Below are 22860 nucleotides of genomic sequence, written 5' to 3' on the forward strand. Positions count from 1 at the left end.
TATTCAGGCACCAACAGTGCTACATATTACAGTGAAGATAGTTCGTGCTTTGAAGAGCTACAGTCAAAGCAAGATCTATGAAAAGTATATGGGAAATATTTGGTAGCCTGTAGCAAAGAAAACTAGGATCCTTTTTGTGTATGTGATTGATTACATTGCTTTATTTAGCTGGGCATTTGGAAGAAAAAGAAATGGGTTTATATGAAGACCTTGTAATGATTTTAAACTGGGAGCATGTTCCATGAGTTGGTGATGACAGAAAAGGGAGGTGGTTGTAGAAGAAACTGGTGAATGGGACAATATGGTTATTGCCTAATCTTTCCAGTTTCAGTGGCATGAGAAAGCTGTAAGGCCTTCAAAGTCTTGAAACTCTGAAGTCTTGGGTTAAAGTATAATGGTTCTTAACTTCTTTTTACATGTCTTTGACAGAATGATGTGAGTGAGAAAGAGCAGCGCTGGGGTGCTAAAACTGTGCAAGGATCTGGACATCAAGAACACATCAAGTAATCTAGCTCTTCCTGATTCCTTTGTAACTGTTAATGGAGGCACTTTTTGATAAGTTCAGATACTTAGTAATTTACATCCCGATGAATAAAGTACAAGAGACTCTTTGTAGAGCTTTGGTTACATAAATCCTTTCCAAAATTGCCAGTTCTTTATGGCTGCCAGCATCTGTAGTTGTAAAACAGGAATTGATATTACAACGTTTTCTTTGCTGAAAACATGGTTCTTCTTGCCTGCTTTTTTTGTCTATAAACACTACAAAGTCTTGCTCTTTGGCTGTGAGTTTTACAACTGCTTTTTGTAATATTCACAATTACTCACTGGTGGCCAGTTGAGCTCAAGTGAAAAGATGTGACATGGAAATTTTTGAGGGAGGTGGTCCATACAGCTTCCGTTTGCTGGGATAATTTCCTAGAATTGGCTTTAAAAGTGTCGGTCCAACTTCTAAAAATTCTGGTATACCAAAATATGTTGTAACAGTATTTTAGCTTCTGTCGGAAAGGAAATGCATTTATTATCATGGCCCATGAGCTCACAAGCTTGTTTAAATGGTATGGTGCCTTTACAATCAAATTCTCAATCTTTGCTTCTTAACGGGTCATGCTTGAAATTTTAGTCTCAATACTGACTTCAGCTTTTGAAAGCCAAAGTGTATTCCGGCTCTTCCTTCTATCTGATACATTCATAGGACACCAGTCATTTTTAGTATGTAGTGGCCCATTGTTTGCTGAAGGTATTAAAGGTCATAAATGCTGAAAATAGGGAACTATTGAAATATGACATTTTTAATTGGTAAATGGCCTACTTGGAGTAGAAAACATCTACTCAGTGTTCGGCAGCAAAAAGTTAACACTGTTAGGAACTGTTAGGAAAGGGAGAGCTGATAAGAGAGAAGATATCATAACTCTACTGCAGGTTGAACCTCTCTAGTCCTGCACCCTTTGGATCTGACCAGTGCAGGATGAGAGAATTTGCCTGATCACAGGTGGTTAATACTGTCTAGCACATGACCAACACTTTCACTGTTTTCTCGGCACTTAGAAGACATTTAGGGGTAAATTACAGCTAAATAACAGTGCAGAACACTGAGAACCAGGACTGGTGGCTATAAACATACTTTATAGGATGATGGGGAAGCATGGCTACACCCATGATAAGTGATTGTCCAGCTAACTAAAATCATGTCATGTTATGGATGTTGCTGCATGAGAGTTCCAGATTAGAGAGATTCAACATGTGTATAAATACATGGTACACCCACATGTTGGCTGCTGAATGGAGTTCTGGTCGTCTTCTCTCAAAATATTGGAATTGGAAAAGGTCATCTCAAAAAGAGTAGGGAAAGGACAACAAAAGTGGGGTGTGGAACAGCTTCCATGTGAGGCGTGAATAAAAAGTCAGGGACCATTCAATTTGGAAAAGAGATGACTGAGGGGGAGTTGCGATAGTAGGGGTTTATAAAATCATGAATGAGATGCAGACAGTTAATAAGAAAGTGGTGTTAATTTGTTCACTTAATGCACAAATCAGAGATCATCCCAATCAAATTAATAGACAGCAGGTTTGAAACAAAATGAAAAGCACAGTCAGCTTGTGAAACTCATTGCCAGGGCATGCTTTGAAGGCCAGAACTATAACTATTGGTCAGAATGATCAGGGATGCAGTCTCTGTGGTCTGGGTGTCCTAATCCTCTAACTGACAAAGGCTGGGACTGTATAGCAGGGCGTGGACCACTTGATAATTGCCCTGTTCTGGTCATTCCCTTAGAAGCATCTGGCATCGTCTGCTTTTGGGAGACAGGATTCTGAGCTAGGGACTCTTGTTCTGACCCAGTCTGGGCATTCTTACGTGCTTCAGCAATCCATTTTATTCTCTAGAGTCCATCCCTGATATTTAAAGGATAAATATACAACAGTTTTGCTTCAGGCAGTTTTAAACTCATGTGGGAAGTGTCTTCAAGCACAGATTGCTGGTTTTTCCCCTGCATCCGTCGTCTCTTCTTATTGGCAGAAGGAATGGAAATCAACCTACTTTCAGTTCCTTCCTGTTTTATATTAGGATAATGTTCACAATCCTCAGCTGAGATTAGGGCCCCGTTGTAGCAGGTATTATACAATTGCACTGTAAGAGATGTTCCTTACTGTGAAAAGCTTACAATCTATTTCCCTCCTTCCCTGCCCCCTGAAGAAACTCTCACTAGGGGAGAATTAACAAGAAGGGAGTGAATAGGGGAAGGACCAATCTGATTAACTTCTGTGTCGAGGTAACAAGCTCTGTGGACATGGGGAAGTCAGTGGATGTGATATACCTTGACTTCAGCAAGGCTTTTGATATGGTCTCCCACAACATTCTTGTCCATAAGTTAAGGAAATATGGATTGGATCCTTGGACTATAAGATGGATAGAAAGCTGGCTTGATGGTCGGGCCCAACGGGTAGTGGTCAGTGGCTCAATATCTGGATGGCGGTCTGTTTCAAGTGGAGTGCCACAAGGCTTGGTTCTGGGACCAGTGTTGTTCAACATCTTTATTAATGACGTGGATGAGGGACTGGATTGCACCCTCAGCAAGTTTGCAGATGACACAAAACTAGGGGGAGAGGTAGATTCGTTGCAGGGTAGAGAGAATCCAGAGGGACCTGGATAAATTGGAGGACTGGGCCAAAAGAAATCTGATGTGGTTCAATAAGGAGAAGTGTAGAGTCCTGCACCTGGGGCAGAAGAATCCCAAGCATTGTTATAGGCTGGGAACCGACTGGCTCAGCAGCAGTACGATGGAAAGGGACCCAGGGGTTATGGTGGATGAAAGGCTGGATATGAGTAAACAGTGTGCCCTTGTAGCCAAGAAGGCTAACGGCATACTAGGGTGCATTAGGAGGAGCATTTCGAGTAGATCTAGAGAAGTAGTTATTCCTCTTTATTTGGTACTGGTGAGGCCACATCTGGAATGTTGTGTCCAGTTTTGGGCCCCCCAGTATAAAAAGGATGTGGATTTGCTGAAGCAGGTTCAGCGAAGGGCAACAAAAATGATTAAGGGTCTGGAGCACAAGACCTATGAGAATAGGCTGAGGGATTTGGGCTTGTTTAGTTTACAGAAGAGAAGACTTAGAGGTGATTTAATAGCAGCCTTCAACTTCCTGAAGGGGAGCTCTAAAAAGGAGGGTGAGAAACTGTTCTCAGTGGTGTCAGATGGCAGTACGAGGAGTAATGGTCTGGAGTTGGAGAGAGAGGTGTAGGTTAGGTATTAGGAAAAACTACTTCACCAGGCGGGTGGTGAAGCATTGGAATGCGTTGCCTAGAGAGGTGGTGGATTCTCCATCCCTTGAGGTTTTTAAGTCCTGGCTGGACAAGGTCCTGGCTGGGATGACTTAGTGGGGGTTGATCCTGCTTGAAGCAGGGGGCTGGACTAGATGACCTCCTGAGGTCCCTTCCAGCCCAGGGATTCTGGGATTCTGTGAAGGAAGAGAGAATTCTTCATTGTTGAGGGCCATATAAATACCTAGAGAAGGTAATCACGTTTGGTAACTATGTAATCCCCTCTTCAGGATCACTAGCAAATAGCAAACTCCTCTTCCCTGTTATAGCCCAAATGCAGGATGGTTGATCTGAAAAAGTTTGTTCTGATTTTTTATTTTTGAAAACATATCACAATGAAATAAGTAGCAACGGTCTTAAAACTTGAGGGGCTTGGTGTACTGAAGGATTAAAACAAAATGTATACTGTAAAATTGCCAGCATTTGTCTTCTAATTCTAAAATTAAGATCGGGGTTTTGGGTGTAAAATTAGCCCAAGTAGAAAGATATGGCTCTGAGGACATCTTAATGTTAACCATGTCTGTAGAATTTATTGTATAACTAATGGATTCTGTTTTAAAGCATTCACCAGCTGAGAGAGAATGTGTTCCAAGAACATCAGAGTCTCAAGGAGAAAGAGCTTGAAACAGGACCAAAAGCTTCCCGTGGCTATGGAGGGAAGTTTGGTGTGGAACAAGACCGTATGGATAAAGTAAGTGTAAAATGTCTTCTCAGGTCATGCTTTGTGGATGGGACTGATACTGAGAGCCTCACTCATCTAGGTAAATTCTGTTGTCAGTGGGATGGGTTTACTTCTGTGCATTAGGCATGTCTGTATACAAGATTTGCTTCCTTGACTATATCAGTACATTAAGTGCACACTTCCGAGTGCAGATGCAGTTTTACTTGTATAAAAGTGTTCATATGGCTACAGATTATTCCATTTTGGGAATCAAACTAATTTATAACAGTATAAACTATCTTTATTCTGGCATAAATGTCCCTTATTAGGGCTTTTGCCGATGTACCTATCAGCAAAATGTGACATCGCTAACCCTAGTTATGCTTGTAAAACCATGTTATAGATCTAAGCTGTGTGTAATCAAGTTCTGTTTCTTGTTGCACTCAAGGAGTTAAGGGGTCAGCTGTGAGAGACACAGGGAAGCTTTTAGGAGAAGTGATGTACTAATACCCAGCACTTCTTCCTGGCCTTGTGATTTTTTTTTTTTTTCGTAGACCTGGTCTGCTTGCTTGTGTCGTGTTCATTAGTGGTCTTTGTCCTCCAATAAACATTTAGGTGTCTAAAGATACTCTCCTAAATAAGGAAAGCACCGAGATGTGAATAAATTCATTTTCTATTTAATTTGCTGCATCATTTGTTTTTGTATTTGAGACTGCCTAAGAGAGAATAAATATATAAATATGTTCAATTAACATGTAGCTCTCTCTTCAAAAAAAAAAAAAAAAAAAAGAAGCCATGGAAAATTAGCATAGAGAAATCACCCAGGTGTCTGGAAAATGGTTCTGTATTTTAGGCAGACAGTAGTTGCAGTCTTTAAATTATAGACTATTGAGTAAATGTTTAAAATAGCTGTCGACGTCAATGCAAAGTATAAATCCTTATAATTGTTGGGTTTCCTTAAATAGCTACATGCCTAGCGATTATACTAATATTAAAAGATGTTGACCAGAAGTTGTTCTAGTTGTTCATCTGCCCCCACTGGTTATCCAGCTTATAATTTTGTTGCAGCACAACACTGTATTATAAGAAAGTCATAGTTAAAAAATTGAGGCCCAAATAAGATTTCATTTTAGTTTTTTGGGTAACTATTTTTATAGGCAAATAGCAAGATGGCTTCCAATATATACTGTTATTTGTTGAGCATATCCAACAGCTTTCAGTTTGTTCATAAGCAGAGCCCCATTCTTACGCAGATATGTGCAATGTACTTCTCAGTGAACCTTTAAAATGGGCTAATACAAAACGATGGAGAACTGGGGCAAGAGAATTATTAGATGAAATTAAGTCCACCTTGTGGCTTTCAAGCTCTCTAATACTGGCTATTTATGACTCCCCTCATCCACTTAGCATTCTAAGTGAATTCATTAAATAAGCAGATGCTAAGGCTGCTTTTAAGAAAATGTGGTAAACAAGGATTTTGCAGGAGGGGAGGTGTTTAATAGCAAATATTGCAGGCACTGCTGTATTTGTAATGCAGGTTCAACCTATTAAATCTGATACACTCTTGTCTGGCAACAACTGCAGTCTGGCATGACCACGGATGTTGCAGGACCAGCAAGTCCCTGGGGCTGGGGTCCGACCTGCATCCAGAACAAAGGCTAGGGCCAGAGCAGTGGCAGGAAACCTGGACCAGGCCAGACTTAGATCCCCCACTGGCACTGCTGTGGTGGGGGCGGGGGTGAGCAGAACCCTCCCCTCCCAGCCTCCCACTGGAGCATGGTGTTGTGGCCAAAACCCCTGCTGGAGCCCCTGCAGGAGGAGGAAGAGGAGAGCTGGGAAGCAGAACCCAGTGACTGGCAAGCCAGCAATGAGTGCTGGGACCCCAATAGCCAGGGAGCCACAAGACTGGTGAGCTGCGGGACCGAGGAGCCAGCAGGAAGCTGCAGGGCTGGGGAGCTGGCCAGGGAACTGTGAAGCTAGGGAGCCAGCAGGAAGCTGCTTTGGGTCAGCTGACTAAGTAACCAGGGCTAGGGAGCTGAACAGGAAGATGTTAGGGAGCGGTGGGGCTGCAGCTGCCTCTATGAAGAAACCGTGGCTGGGAAGCTGACACCTGCAACTGGCTCAGGATCTGTCAGCAAGGTCTCAGATTAAGGAGCTGTGGGTGTATCAGGGAAGTGGCTGGGGACCTCAGAGGGCATTGACCACCCCAGTCTTGCAAAAATCCCTTGTCTGGGATTGTTCGGGTCCTGAGGGTGCCAGACCAGGGAGGTGCAGCCTGTACTTACGTTTTGGTAAAAGAGCAAAATTTTAGCTGTCATAGATGTCTGCCCCATCAGTACTCATGCCTGTGCAAACAGATCTTTAAAATGATGCAGCAATATCAAATAAAAGATCAGTCTCTTTCTCTCCAAGAGATCTGTTCCGGTCTTCAGTGTGGGTGAAATCTTGCTCCCTTTTAACTCAATGAGAATTTAACATTGACGTCAGTGGGTCAGAATTTTTCCTTCTAAGTCTAAATGTCATAAGCTTGATGTCAACCTAACTGATACATGGAGTTATGTGAGTGAACGGAGCTCCAAGATTCGCTAAAATCTACCAGAATACTGATTCACCATGGTTTCCAGGGAAGCCAGACTGTTTTAAAAACTGTTTTGACTGGTTAAAAGATACAGGCTATGTCTACACTAGCCAAAAACTTCAAAATGGCCATGCAAGTGGCCATTTCGAAGTTTACTAATGAAGCGCTGAAATACATATTCAGTGCCTCATTAGCATGCGGGCAGCCACGGCACTTCGAAATTGATGTGACTTGCCGGCGCGCGGCTCGTCCACACGGGGCTCCTTTTCGAAAGGACCCTGGCAACTTCGAAATCCCCTTATTCCCACCTGCTCATAGGAATAAGGGGACTTCGAAGTAGCCGGGGTCCTTTCAAAAAGGAGCCCTGTCTGGACGAGCCGCGTGGCAATGAGTCGCGTCAATTTCGAAGTGCCGTGGCTGCCCGCATGCTAATGAGGCGCTGAATATGTATTTCAGTGCTTCATTAGTAAACTTCGAAATGGCCATTTCGAAGTTTTTGGCTAGTGTAGACATGGCCACAGAGATGTATCTTGCAGTACTTGGCACCTGGTATTTGGTTATAAAATAGGAATACAAGTTTTCCATTCTGATGTGGTGTCATGGAAGAAGTTAAAACAGTTTACAGGTATAATTTAGTTGAACTCTCTGAAGAGGAAAGTCAAACCTGTAGCTAAGCACGTAGTTCATAGAATTCTAGGTCCTGAAGGGACCTCAGGAGGTCATCTAGTTCAGTCCCCCTGCCTAAAGCAGGATCAACCCGATCTAAATCATCCCAGCCATGACCATGTCAAGCTGGGACTTAAAAACTTCTAGGGATGGAGATTCCACCGCCTCTTTTGGTAATGCATTCCAGTCCTTCACCACCCTCCTGGTGAAAAACTTTTTCCTAATGTCCAGCCTACATCCCTCCCTCTGTAACTTCAGACCGTGGCTCCTTGTTCTGTCTTCTGTCACCATTGAGAACAGTCTCTCTCCATCCTCTTTAGTGCCCCCTTTCAGAAAGTTGAAGACTGCTATCAAATCACCCCTCAGTCTTCTCTTCTGCAAACTAAGTAAGCCCAGATCTCTCAGCCTCTCCACACAGGTCGTGTGCTCCAGACATGTAATCGTTTTTTGTTGCTCTCTGATGAACCCTCTCCAGTGCAGCCACATCCTTTTCATACCGGGGAGTCCGGAACGAGACACACTACTTCACATGATACCTCACCAGAGCCGAGAAGAGGGGAATAATAACTTCTCTAGATCTGCTGGAAATGCTCCTCCTAATGCACCCCAATATGCCATTAGCCTTCTTGGCTACAAGGGCGCACTGTTGACTCACATCTAGCCTCTCATCCACTGTAATCCCCAAGTCCTTTTCTGCTGCACAGCTACTTAGCCAGTTGGTCCCCAGCCAGTAACAGTGCTTGGGATTCTTCCGTCCCAAGCGCAGGACTCTGCACTTTTCCTTGTCAAACTTCATCAAATTTCTTTTGGCCCAATCCTCCAATTTGTGTAGGTCACTCTGGTCCCTATCCCTACCCTCCAACGTATCTACCTGACTCCCTACCTTAGTGTCATCTGCAAATTTGCCGAGGTGCAATCCATCCCCTCCTCCAGGTTTTTAATACAGATGTTGAACAGTACTGGCCCTAGAACTGATCCTTGGGGCACTCCACTTGAAACCGACCGCCAACCAGACACTGCACCATTGACCACTCCCCATTGGACCCATCTGTCAAGCCAGTTTTCTCTCCATCTTACAGTCCATGTATCCAATCCATACTTCCTTAAATTATGGGCAAGAATATTGTGGGAGACTGTACCAAAAGCTTTGCTAAAGTCAAGATATATCACATCCATTGACCTCCCCATGTCAACACATCCAGTTACCTCATCATAGAAGCTAATCAGATTGGTCAGGCATGTCTTGCCTTTGGTGAATGTATGTGGACTGCTCTTTATCACTTTCCCCTCTTCCAAGTGCTCCAGGAAGGATTCCTTGAGGATTCTCTGTGATTTTTTTCTGGAGACTATAGTTCCCTGGATTGTCCTTCTTTCTTTTTCTAAAGATGGGCACTACATTTGCCCTTTTCCAATAATCCAGGGTCTCTCCCAATCTCCCTGAGTTTTCAAAGATAATAGCCAAAGGCTCTGTGATTATATCTGCCCATTCCCTGAGTACCCTTGGATACATTAAGTCTGGACCCCTGGATTTGTGTGTGTCTGGCTTTTCTAATAGCTCTTAACCTGTTCTTTCTACACTGGAGGCTGCCCACCTTCTTCCCATACTGCATTGGTTAGTGCTGTAGATGGGGAGCGGACCTTGTCTGTGAAGACTGGGGCAAAAAGAGCATGGAGTTCTTCAGCCTTTCCCACATCATCTCACTAGGTTACCTCCCTCATCCAGTAACGGCCTCACGCCATCCCTGATAACCCTCTTATTGTTAACATACGTGTGGAAGTCCTTCTTGTTGCCCTTCACGTTCCTTGCTAGCTGCAATTCCAATTGTGCTTTCGCTTTCCTGATTACTCCCTGGCATTATCCAGCCATATGTTTATACTCCTCCTTAGTCCTCTGTCCAAGTTTTCACTTCTCATGTGCATCCTTTTTTTTTTTTTTTTTTGGGGGGGGGGGGTGGGCAGGGACGGGAACAAATGATAAAGCAGTCATGTAGCAGTTTAAAGATTAACAAAATAATTTATTAGGTGGTGAGCTTTTGTGGGACAGACCTACTTCTTCAGCTCAGAGCCATACCAGAACAGGCACAATATATAAAGCGCAGAGGTCCCAAAAATTATTGCAAAGGTTGACATATCAGAAAAATTGTTATCAAGGTTGTCAAATCAGAAAAGCAGAGGGACAGTTGGGCTGAGAGGGGGAGTTAAGAGTTAGATTAAAACATCAAAGAATGTAAAAAAAAAAAGTCCTTATAATGGGTCAGGTAATTGCTGTCGCTGTTCAAACCACATGTTATATGGGTTGGATTTGAATATGAACATTAGTTCTGAGCATTCCCTCTGTAGATGGTTGTTAAAGTCCCTTTTCAGTAGAACAGAAACTGTCTGGTCTTTAACAGAATGGTCCACTCCATTAAAGTGCTGGTTGACAGGTTTGTGTATTTGGAGATTTTTGATGTCTGTTCTATGTCCATTCAGTTCTTTGTCCAAGAGTGTTTTGCAGTCTGTCCTTTATACATAGTGTGTGGGCATTGTTGGCACATGATGGCATATATGATGTTAATTGAGGAACAGGAGAATGTGCCCCTGATTCTTTAATTTAACTTGGTTAGGTCCTGTGATGGTAGCTCCAGAATAGATATTTGGACAAAGTTGGCAATGGGGCCTGTTGCAAGGAAAAGTTCCAGGCTTAGTCTTGTTGTGGTGTTACCTGTGGTTGCTACTGAGAATCCTCATAAGGTGGGGAGGTTGTCTATAGGAAAGAACAGGCCTGTCACCTAGGGCCTTCTGGAGTGTGGCATCAATTTAGGATAGGTTGTAGGTTTGTAATGATGGGTTGCACTGGTTTGAGTTGTGGGCTGTAGGTGATGACAAGTGGTGTTCTGTTTTTGGCTTTTTTGGGCCTTTCTTGGTGTAGTTGGTTTTGTTAGTCTTTAAGTGCTACATGACTGCTTTTTTTTTGTTTTGATGGAATACAGACTAACACGACTATCTCTCTGTCACTTTTCAGCATTCTTTTTGAGTTTAAGCTTGCCAAGGATTTCCCTTATAAGCCAAGCCAATTGCCTACCATATTTTCTTCTCTTACTGCACATCGGGATAGTTTGTTTCTGTGTCTTCTGTAACACCTCTTTAAAATACTGCCAGTTCTCCTTAACTCCTTTCCCCTTCATATTAGCTTCCCAGGGGATCCTGCCCATCAGTTCTCTCAGGGAGTCGAAGTCTGCTCTTCTGAAATTAAGGGTCTGTATTTTACTGCTCACATTTCTTCCTTTTGTCAGAATCCTGAAATCTACATCTCGTGATCACTGCAGCCAAGGTTGCCACCCACTTCTATGTCTCCTACTATTTCTTCCCTGTTTGTGAGCAGCAGGTCAAGCTGCACATGGCCCCTGGTCGGTTCCTTCAGCGCTTGTACCAGGAAGTTATCCCCAACATTCTCCAAAAACTTCCTGGATTGTTTGTGTGCTGTATCCCAACAAACACCTGGGTGATTAAATTCTCCTATGAGAACCAGCACTTGTGATTTGGAAGCTTCTCTTAGTTGTCTGAAGAAATTCTCATTTGCTTCATCTACTTGATCTGGTGGCCTATAACAGACACCAAACACTACATTGCCTCTGTTGCTTCAACTGTCTCTTCTCCTCCAAAAACTGGGAGTTCAACACTTTCAAAACCGTGCAGGGACATTTAAGTCACAGATCTTCCATAAATCTACTGAAAGATGTGTAAATATGTTTCCTGCACTGCTTTGACAAAAATTTTTCACATCCGCATGGAAAAACATTAGGTGGCCAACGTGATATCAACAAGATACGTGGCAGACACATAGTAGGTTTGTCGGAACTATAAATGTGTCTGACTTTTATAAATCAGAGTTGGCATATAGAATTTGACAACTTATTATTAATCTGGCTACAATGAATTTCCATATTTTTGAAGAGGACAGTTGCTTCATGATATTACTTTACGTATTTCTTTATGCTCATTTCAGTAATAATGAATTCTCATATAGTTTTCAAGCCAGTTGCTTGAACTCCTCTCTGGACTGAATAGATGGTAGAAGTTTGAGCCCAAGGAACTCATTTAGTAAGAGATACTAGGGAATTCCAGTGTGGCACTACAGAGGGGACTGCCAACTAATATCTTCTTATTAAATGTCTTTATCAGGGATGCTCAACAGGGTATCAAGTTGTAGCATATTCCATATGACTGCTGGAGATCAGATCTTGAATCAGCATCTTTCTGGAGTTGAGGTTTTTAATAATTTTTTGCATATCTCAGTAGGCTGAGATTGAAAAATAAGCATTTCTTAATGGCCAAATGTTCTCACTTTTCAAGGCAGATTGTTCTCAAAGCCATCGAAAACTAAAACACAAGTATTATATCAGCAGAATGCTGGCAGCTATTCAGGGATATGCTTACTTGAATCGAAACCAGTTCTCATCTGCAGATTGTTGGGTACAGAGGGTACAGTGACACTATTGCTATTCCAATGCACTGAACAACATAGGTTGTGAGCCAGAGCTAGAGATCTTTGCTGCAGAACATAGCTACTCACTTTTGTGGCATAGCCACACGCAGCAGGCCATTTGTACGTGGAGAGGAGTTGTGGAAGGGCTGTGGCAGTAGTGCTAGTCATTAGATTGGAATAGTAATTGCCAGTACTTTTTTTTTCTTTGTTAAAAATAAATAAAAGAGGCAGTATGGCTCCTCGCTCCCTCCTCCTCCCCCTGCACCCCCACTGGGTTTTTGCAGCTGGGGCTGCCAGAAGAGTGGCGGGGGCCTCTGGCTCCTGGTCACGCGCTGCTGGTAATGTGCCATCACTAAAAAAGCACTGGCAATCTCAGAGCCCTCTAGCTTAGCATAGGGGCACTAGAAATCATCTTCCTTCTTCCATTTCCCAGGACCTGACCAAATGACTGATTTTTTTGGGCATGGAATGTAGGTTTGAGGATTATTATAATAGTACTATGTTAGTGAAAATGTGAAGCCTTGTCAGTAGACGGAGTAGGATGAAGTTTCTATTGTGTAATCTCATACCCTCTTACCTTATTTGAAGACTGCTCCTGGTTCTTTTTTAATGCAGCGTGACATGATTGTACTTTAGGATGTTATGCCAGTGTCTGATTAAAATGGAAGGGTAGAGATTAAAAAAAAAATTGCACTAGGAAATGGTCATGAAACCAGACTTCAGAAAAGCTGTTGACTGATAAGACATAATGTACTTTGTACGGTCACTTTCCATTTTGTACTGTCTCTAATAGGAATAAATTGAAAAGTAAAGGGTGAGGAAGTGGTAAGAGTAATCTCTTTATTCTAATATAGACTGTGGGAAAGGAAGAAAGTTTTTAGCAGCTTCCTGTAATATGTTTAACTAAAATGTAAATGATAGACTTAGCCAGAAGTTTATAGTCATAACTCCAGCTCTCTATACCATAAAACAGAAATGTGCCAAAGATCATGGAAACCAACATCAATTATTTTAGCTTTACTACAGTGATTAAATACCTTTCAACCATTAGCAGCCTACTTTTCCACTGTAGTGGACATTTATTTTGATTTTACTAAAATGGTCACTATTAATCTTTTATCATCTATCTGTCTGAAATTGTCTATCTGCAAAGACAGGATTTTTGACAATTGTGTGGTCTTTGTAAATAGTCAAATTACTTTCCCTTCTCTCTGGTTTAAAAAATTGCTTGCTAAAATGTACTGAAGTCATTGTACAAGAGAATGAAATAAGAATAGTGTTCCTAGGAACATAATTTGTTGCTCAAGTTGCATGGAGGTTGAATAGCGAATTGGTGGTCTGAGGAAGCTCATGATGTTTTAGAATTAGCATAGTATATGAGGAAGTTCTGTCATTTTCTATCTGCATAGCTTTTTGCAATGGATGATGTTATCTAAGACTTTCATTCCTGTTTTCCTAAATTAATGATTATTTCTTTTTGGCTATGACAATTCTCATGGTGTATTCTGCATTGAAATAATTTCCTACATCCAGCGGTAAATTTCTTCTTTAGTGGATGCAAATGCTGTATTCAGTCTAGGCAGTCTGTGGTGCTACTCTTTTGCTTTAAACTTGCAGAATTCTACAACGTGTTTTTTCCCCTCCAAAAAATATCTTGTTTGTCTGTAGTGATAATTTTTCTATTGTGTATGGTCCATAGTTCCATACACAGTTATCACTTGTATTTTATGGGAAGGGTTTCCTTCTAGTCTGTGGATCATGGCAATAGGATTCGATTCAGTATCTTTCCTTTTACCACCTCTGCAGTTTAATTTATAAATCCAGGGTCAGTGTCTCTCTCACTCTCACGATAAATCTTTGTGGGTATTTTGTAGAATTGGACCTTAACATGCATGGCTTTCACAGTGCAACTGCTACTAATGCAGACAAGTTGCATGTCTAAAGAGCCGCATACATTATGAACAGGCCTGGTGGTTTTAGACTTATGAACTGTAGTACCACTTTGTTAATTCAATAATCCATTTTTGTATTTCTCCATTTATTTCAGTCAGCTGTTGGTCATGAGTATCAAGCTAAGCTTTCTAAACATTGCTCCCAAGTGGACTCAGTAAGAGGTTTTGGAGGCAAGTTTGGAGTACAAGTGGATAGAGTTGACCAGGTAAGTAAGCACCTTCAGCAGTTGTGTTCATCTGTTTACACAGCACATCGGGTTGAAAATTGCTACTGCTAGCTGTAAACATCACTGTCATTCATTGGTAGCACTGCCCTCTGCATTTCAGTAAACTGGCTTTGGTTAATACGCAGCTGTCCAATCAGCCCAGTGCAGGGGCTCAGGACTGATGCACACAGAGCTGCTGTGGTGGCTTGCAGGGTGCCTGCTCACTGCTGGGGCCAGAAGAGTGCACATCTCCCCTGGTTGCAGCAGCTCCCTGCTGGGACTGAGAGACTGGGGAACCCTGATCCATACTAAACAGAGCTTTCCTCCTCCCCCAGCTAGAGCCATGTCGCCAGGATTGCCATGAAGCTCTTTCTCTGCACTGCTCTCACTTGGGGGCCCCTGACCTCTGTCGGTCTCATTGTAGGTCTCTGTAGGGCTAAGAATTGTAGCCAATGGGATCTGCAAGGGGGCAGTCCAATAAGTGAGTGCTGGACTGTGTGGAACCACCTGTTTTTACCCTCCTCCAAATGGGAGCCACCTGAGATAAGAGCCCTGTGTCCTGATCCTCAGTCCCATGTCGGAGCCCTCTCCCACACCTTGGGTCTCTAGCTCCTTACCAGACCAAGCTCCCCCTCCTGCATCCTAATGCCAGCCCAGACCTTCCACCTCCGTGCCAACCTCCTGTCCTGAACAAGCTCTCACACTCCTAACCCCAGGGCCCCAGCCTGAAGCTCCCTCCTGCACCTCAGATGCCTCATCTGCAGATCAACTGCAAAGTCTGCAACCCTAGCCAGAGCCTTCATTTCCTCCAAACCTGAGCCAGCCTCGTCTATGCCACAGATTGCATGTCACCTCCGTATTGGTGCACGTAACAAAATTTAATTCTGCACATGGACATACATTAAAGGGAATGGTGGTGTGGATATTGGTACTTTCTTAAGAAACAAAAATGCTCTTCTCCCCTCCCCCACACCATTATTAAGTGGAAAGATGGCCAGATTTGAAAGGAAATATTAAAAACTTGTCAGTTAGCTAACCTGAATATGTTTGTGAGCAGAAATATGAACACCAGGCAGGGAGGGATTTAGCATGGCCTAGGATGTCTACCAAACTCAACCACTAGGCTGCATATCAAGTTGGGGAAGCTTTCTAAGACTAAAATAATCTCCTACTGGAAGTGGTGGAATCTCCAGTGTATTGTCACTACATTTGACAAGACCCAAATGCATTGTAGGGAGTGATCTGCTTTGGCAGAGACTGTGAAAGATACCTTAATGGATCTGTTCCTCTCTCTGAGGTTTTGAAGATATTGGCCCAGAGATCTAGCCAGACACTTGTGGTCCAGAGCAGAGAGGAAGAGAGCATCACTGTACTCTAATTTCTTATTACACTGATCATTTTTCTGCAGAAACAGACTATTGTGTCAACAGGATAAGGGATGCTCCTGATCCAGAAGGCTGGGTCAGGAGGGCAGGCTAAGCTGGCCTCCACAACAGCCCTATGCAGCCCTCCCTGGGGGAAAGTGGAGCTGGAGGCGGTGGCTCTGGCAGCTCCACAGGGTGCCACACTGTCAGCATCCCACGGCAGCCCTGCTGGAGCCATGGCCCTGGTTCTGGCGACCCCCAGCAGCCCCGTCCAGGGCTCGGGAGGAGGGCTGTCTGCAGCAGGCTAGCAGGGGCGATCAGGGACTGTTGGGGAGGAGATTAACCTCCCCTGGTCTGGCAAAATCCCTTGTTCAGGACCACTGAAGTCCCAAGGGTGTTGGACCAAGGAGGTGGAACCTGAAGTGACGTCTTTTTTTTTTTTTTAAGGAATTCTTACTACTATGTAATTTCTCCAACAGTCTGCTGTAGGTTTTGAATACCAGGGGAAAACAGAGAAACATGCCTCTCAAAAAGGTAATGTGTTGAGAGAGAGTGTGTGTGTGTAAATAAGTTTTACCAGTAGTAGCTGTTTGTTTTAAGACTGTACTACAAGCACTGTTATATGAAGATGTAAGGCACTTTACAAACAGTGTTTGCTCAACACAGCAGGGGGTCAAACTATATTTCCAGCTGTCAAATTATTCTGTGTCCCAAGTGATTTGCTACTCTTTTGAAGTTAGTGAACTCAGAAGCCACTGTAGTCAATTTGAAAGGAGAAAGTAGGCCAATCAGCTAATTATCTAAGGTGGACTGAACAGGAAGAGGAGAAAAGGAGGAGGGGTTGCAATGTATGTGAGAAAGCAGTATGATTGCTCAGAGCTCCAGTATATGGAAGGAGAAAAGCCGCTTGAGAGTCTTTGGGTTAAGCTTAAAAGCGGAAGCAACAGAGGTGAGGCTGTGGTTGGTGTCTGCTATAGACCACCAGACAACCAGGAACTTTTTGGAGAATGTTGGGGATAACTTCCTCATACAAGTGCTGAAGGAACCAACCAAGGGGCCATGCGCAGCTTGACCTGCTGCTCACAAACAAGGAAGAATGAGTCGGAGAACTAGAAGTGGGTGGCAACTTGAGCTGTAGCGATCATGAGATGGTAGATTTCAGGATTCTACAAAAGAAAGAAAGGTGAGCAGACCCTTGATTACAGAAGAGCAGTCTTCAACTCCCTGAGAGAACTGATGGGCAGGATCCCCGAGAAGCTAATATGAAGGGGAAAGGAGTTCAGAAGAACTGGCAGTATTTTAACGAGGTCTAATTGGAGGCACAGGAACAAACCATCCTGATGTGCAGTAAGAAAAGTAAATACGGTAGGCAACCAGCTTGGCTTACGAGGGAAATTCTTGGTGAGCTTAAACTCAAAAAGGATGTGTATAAGAAGTGGAAACTTGGACAGATGACTAAGGAGGAGCAGAAATACACAGCTGGAGAATGCCGGGGGGTATTCAGGAAAGCAAAAGCACAGTTGGAATTGCAGCTAGCAAGGAATGTGAAAGGCAACAAGAAGGGCTTCTACAGGTATGTTAACAATAAGAGGGTTATAAGGGATGGTGTGGGGCTGTTAGTGGATGAGGGAGGTAACTTAGTAACAGATGATGTGGGAAAGGCTGAAGTACTCAATGCTTTTTTGCCTCAGTCTTCATGGACAAGGTCAGCTCCCAAACTACGGTACTAAGTAATGCAGTATGGGAAGGAGGTAGGCAGCCCTCAGTGGGAAAGGAACAGGTTAAGAGCTATTTAGAAAAGCTAGATGCACACAAATCCATGGGCCTGGATTTAATGCATCCAAGGGTCCTCAGGCAATTGGTACAGATCATTGCAAAGCCTGTGGCTATTACCTTTGAAAACTCGTGGAGATCAGGAGAGGTCCTGGATGATTGGAAAAAGGCAAATGTAGTGCGTATCTTTAAAAAACGAAAGGACAATCTAGAAGAGTATAGACCAGTAAGCCTTACATCAGTCCCCAGAAAAATCATGGGGGGGTATCCTCAAGGAGTTCATTTTGAAGCACTTGGAAGAGGAGAAGGTGATCAAGAGTAGTCCACATGTATTCACCAAGGGCAAGTCATGCCTGACCAATCTGATTAGCTTCTCTGATGCAGTAACTGGCTCTGACATGGGGAAGTCAATTGATGTGATATGCTTAGACCTTAGCAAAGCTTTTGATGTAGTGTCCCACAACAGTCTCTCCCATAAGTTAAGGAAGTATGGATTGGATACATGGACTATAAAATGGATAGAAAGCTGGGTAGATGGCTGGGCCCAACAGGTACTGATCAATGGCTCAATATCTGTTTGGCAGTTGGTTTCAAATGGGCTGCCCGAAGGATCCGTTCAACATCTTTATTAATGACCTAGAACAGGGGATGGATTGCACCCTCACCAAATTTGTGGAGGACATTAAGCTGGGGGAGAGGTAGATGCACTGGAGGGCAGGGATAGGGTACAGAGTGGCCAAGATAAATTGGAGGATTGGGCCAAAAGAAATCTGATGAGGCTCAACAAGAGTAAGTACAAAGTCCTGCACTTGGGACAGAAGAATCCCAACCATTGTTACAGTCTGGGACCAACTGGTTGAGTCGCAGTGCAGCAGAAAAGGACCTGGGGATTACCATGGTTGAGTGGCTGGATATGAGTCAACAGTGTGCCCTTGTAGCCAAGAAGGCTAACAGCATACTAGGATGCATTAGGCGAAGCATTTCCAGCAGATCTAGAGAAGTTGTTCCCCTCCGTTCGGCACTGGTTAGGCCTCTTCTGGACCATCTCATCCAGTTCTGGGCCCCCCCCAGTATAGAAAGGATGTGGATACATTAGAGCAGGTCCAGCACAGGGCAATGAAAATGAATAGGGGGCTGGAGCACATAACCTATGTAGAGAGGCTGCAGTACTTGGGCTTATTTAGTTTGCAGAAGAGTGAGGGGTGATTTGATAGCAGCCTTCAACTTCCTGAAGTGTGGCTCTAAAGAGGATGGAGAGGGGCTGTTCTCAGTAGTGGTAAATGACAGAACAAAGGAGCATTGGTCTGATGTTAGAGGGAGAGGTGTAGGTAGGATATTAGGAAAAACTATTTCACCATGAGGGTGGTGAAGCACTGGAATGCATTACCTAGTGAAGTGGTGGAATCTGTCCCTAGAGGTTTTTAAAGTCCCAGCTTGGCAAAGTCCTTCCTGGGATGATTTAGTTAGTGTTGATCCTGCTTTAGTTAAGGGCTGGAGTAGATGACCTCCTAAGATCCCCTCGAGCCCTAGCATTCTGTGATTCTATGAATTGGCCTTAACAAATGAAATACAGGTTCAGCCTCTCTAGTCTGGAAATCTCTAGTCCAGCAACATCCATAATCCAACATGATTTCACTTAGCCTGACAATCACTTACCATGGCTGTGGCAAATACAAGTCCTGGCTGTGTGTTCTGTGCGGTTATTTAGCTGTAATTTACCTCTTAATGTCTTCCAAGAGCCCAGTAAGCAGTGGAAGTAGACCGCATTGACTTCCCTTAATTTGGCAAGTTCTCTTCTTTGGCACCAGTCAGGTCACAGGGCTGCTGGATTTGAGAGGCTCAACCAGTACTCAATTTGTTTTCAAGAGTCTTAACTTGTCATTTGTTCCCTCACCCCCAAAAGTGAAGCGCAAGGCCATACTAATGTTTAAAACATGCTAGAAATCAAAATAAGAGTATAGTCTTGGATTCAATCTCTTGTGGGGCAGATGAGAGTTTAACATTGTTAATGCAGTACGTGACTCCTATGGTTTTTTGACAACTATACGTGAAAGGGTGGACTAAACCACTCCTCCAAAATCAGTTTGTTGGACTGGTATTGAACTTTGTCCCATTTCCTAAAAATTGTAGCACAGAATTCTAAGCATGTATAGAGGTTAAAATTTTAAACCCTACCTAATAATTAGGCACTTTGTTGATTTAAAAATGTATGATGACCATCCCACATGAATGGCTCTGCTAGTTTAATTTAAGCACAAAATTACTTCAGGATGTTTTAGCAGCATCTATATTTGCATATAGACTTTGTCTGTACTGCCTTCCTCTTTTGGAAATGGAATGCAAATGAGGGAAATCAAAAATGGAAATCAAGCACTGATTTACAAATCCTGTGCTTCATTTGCTTAATTTCACGCAATTGCGTTTCTGGAAAAGGCTTTTGTGAAAGCAAAAACAGCTGTGGAAACGAGGTTCCTTTGGGGGGAAAAATCCCCTTTTTCAAAAGAACACTTCTTCCTATTTTGTTTCAGAAAGGAGAGTATTTTTGAAAACAGGGTTTTTTCCCCTGAAGGAACTCCTTCTACATAGCTGGCTGTTTGATTTCGAAAAAATCATTTCCAGAAATGCCATTGGAAGAGATTATGCAAATGAAGTGTGAGATTTGTAAATAGGCACTTCATTTGCATTTTTGGTCTTGCTCATTTGCATTCCACTTCCGAAAGCGGATTGCAGTGTAGTCGTAGCCTTAGGGAACAATGACAAATACTTATGACATCACGAGTCACAGTACTATGCTGAATTTTGCCTGCAGTTTGTAAGCTTTATTTTGTGGACTAGGAGTATTTCTGAACTCAGATGATTTTGTGGATTTCTGCATTGCAACATTGTGTGTGCCGCTGAAAGAGTTCACTTATTTGATTGTGTTTTATTTTCTGGACTCAGATTATTCAAGTGGTTTTGGTGGTAAATATGGAGTGCAGGCTGACAGAGTAGACAAGAGTGCCGTGGGCTTCGATTACCAGGGTAAAACAGAGAAACATGAATCTCAGAAAGGTTAGTTCACATGCATATTTTTTGCTTTTGATGTGATGCAATTGTAATTGCCAGCTACTGTCATGTAAACTATTTCATTTTGGTAAATATTGATAGATATTTTGTGTCATTACATTCGCTGGGTGAGTCATAAAAGTTTAACTTTAACTCTGTGAGGAGAGCTTTGAACCATATGCTTCAGTTTAACTAACACCAGGATTCCAAGTGGGTGTCGAGCTTCAATTATACTGTAACCAGAGCTGGTCAGCAAACTGGCAAGGATATGGGGAGGGAAGCCAAAAAACCACCACCACATGCTTCTGGCAGCTTTGAAATGTTTTGAACAATATAATAATAAAAACCCAGAGGGCTGAAATCAGTGAGGTATTTCTAACAAAATCACCTGATAGTTAAAATGTAAATGTTGTTAATATTTAGGAAACACCAAGGGATTTCTAGAGTTAATAGTGTTGCTATAGCAATTTAATTTTTTTCTCAAAATCTTCTCATTTTCTGACCTGTGCTAAATTATATATTTTCATCATGTTATCGCCTGAAGTGATAAAGCTATTTTTTAGCAAAGCTTAAAAGGAGGGGAAAAAAAAAAGACAACCAAACTGCTTTTCATGTAGCCTTGAAGTTCTGTTGTAATTTCATTGTTTCCATGCGTCACTGTAACTAAAGTTTTTGAAAGATTAATATTGCTCACATTGTGTGGTGGTTTGGCTTAGCTTTGACCCCACTGTTTTGTTTTTCTCCTGTTTTAAGGAAAAACTATTAGGTGATGTATTCTGAAGATTTTAAGACTTAATATCCTGGATCATGATTATCCAGGATGCCAGTATTCTTCTACTACATAATTTAAAACAAGTGGCTATGGTTGAAACAGTCTAATCTTAGTCATGTTTTATTACTGTATATTTGTAAATAAAACTGTTTACTCCTGTCTCCAGATTATTCCAGAGGCTTTGGTGGTAAATATGGGGTTGACAAGGACAAAGTGGACAAGAGTGCAGTTGGTTTTGAATACCAAGGCAAAACAGAAAAACACGAATCACAGAAAGGTTTTTATTAAATTTTTATTAAATGAAAGTATGCATGGGTTGAGACTAACACTCTGGTCAGCTGTTCGTAAGTAAGGATGAGAAGCTCAAAGCTGGGAAGCAAGCAGCAAAAGATACTGTAACATTCTTGCCAGTGAGACTTTTTTTAAACTAGAAAGAATGTAATTGTGAACTCCATCCCCAGTTTTGCAATCCGATCCATATAGGGGGACTTGGATAACTGTTAGTAGTTTCACAGAAGTCAGTAGGATGTGATGGTCTTCAGATGCAGATCAGGTTGCGTGACTGGGGCCTTTATAATTATATCTCTAATAATAATAATAATATATCTGGATAAAGGACCATACCATAATGTATCTCAGAGGTAGCCGTGTTAGTCTGTGTCTTCAAGAACAACAAGGAGGCCAATGCCCCACTGCAATTTACATTGGCCAAACTGGACAGGCTCTGTGTAAAAGTATAAATGGAGAGAAGTTAGACAACATACAGCAACATAACACAAACCTGTAGGAGAACATTTCAATCTCCTTGGACACTCAGTAACAGATTTAAAAGTAGCAGTCCTACAACAAAAAAATTTCAAAAATTAAAATGGAGGGAGAAATCTCTGAGCTGCAATTCAGTTGCAAATTTGACTCCATCAACCAAAGACTAAACAGAGACTGGGAGTGGCTGGCCCCTTACAAAAACAGTTTCTCTGCACTGGAAGTTCACACCTCCACACTGGAATCTGACAATGGGCCACATCCCCCTGACTGATCTGACTTGTTTTTTCTCCTCTCTTGATCTATACCACTGATAATGGGCCATTTCCACCCTGACAGACTAGATCCTGTCAGCTCTGGCCCTCTCTTTTCCTGGGATCCCCCTGTTTAAATACTCCTCTGGAACCCTCCCCACTCCACACACACACTCATGCATCTGATGAAGCGGGTCTTTGCCCACAAAAGCTCATGCTCCAAAACATCTGTTAGTCTATAAGGTGCCACAGGACTTATTGTTGTTCTCATACCATAACGTGCTTTTCCTGGTGGCATGCTGCAGGCATTAGAATTGTTCTTCTCTTACCTGCCATGATAGACTTCTGTCAAACCACAATTCTGAATCTAGACTAAGAGGGCTACCTCTCTGTTGCTATGTTAGTATTGTGTTAATGTTGATACATTTACTACATTCTCATTCAAAGTACAGTGGGGGTGAGCTATTCTGCACTCACTGACTTGTATTAGTTTTCAGATAGCTGTGCGTCCCACTCCCCACTGAGAATGTGACATGGCAGGG

General features: G+C 42.7%; 1 protein-coding gene across 4 annotated transcripts in view; it reads left to right on the forward strand.

Annotated features, from left to right (window-relative positions):
- CTTN (cortactin) overlaps positions 1-22860 on the forward strand; it is a 58951-nt gene that overhangs the window by 11796 nt on the left and 24295 nt on the right. For all 4 annotated transcript variants that reach the window (XM_074997458.1, XM_074997457.1, XM_074997456.1 and 1 more), the window contains 6 exons: positions 430-503; positions 4379-4508; positions 14238-14348; positions 16192-16246; positions 20426-20536; positions 21469-21579. In XM_074997458.1, the coding sequence (XP_074853559.1) occupies positions 430-503; positions 4379-4508; positions 14238-14348; positions 16192-16246; positions 20426-20536; positions 21469-21579 (592 nt within the window). The remainder of the gene's footprint in view (positions 1-429; positions 504-4378; positions 4509-14237; positions 14349-16191; positions 16247-20425; positions 20537-21468; positions 21580-22860) is intronic.

Source organism: Carettochelys insculpta, chromosome 6 (genome assembly GCF_033958435.1).
Source record: "Carettochelys insculpta isolate YL-2023 chromosome 6, ASM3395843v1, whole genome shotgun sequence".
NCBI classification, from domain to species: Eukaryota; Metazoa; Chordata; order Testudines; family Carettochelyidae; genus Carettochelys; species Carettochelys insculpta.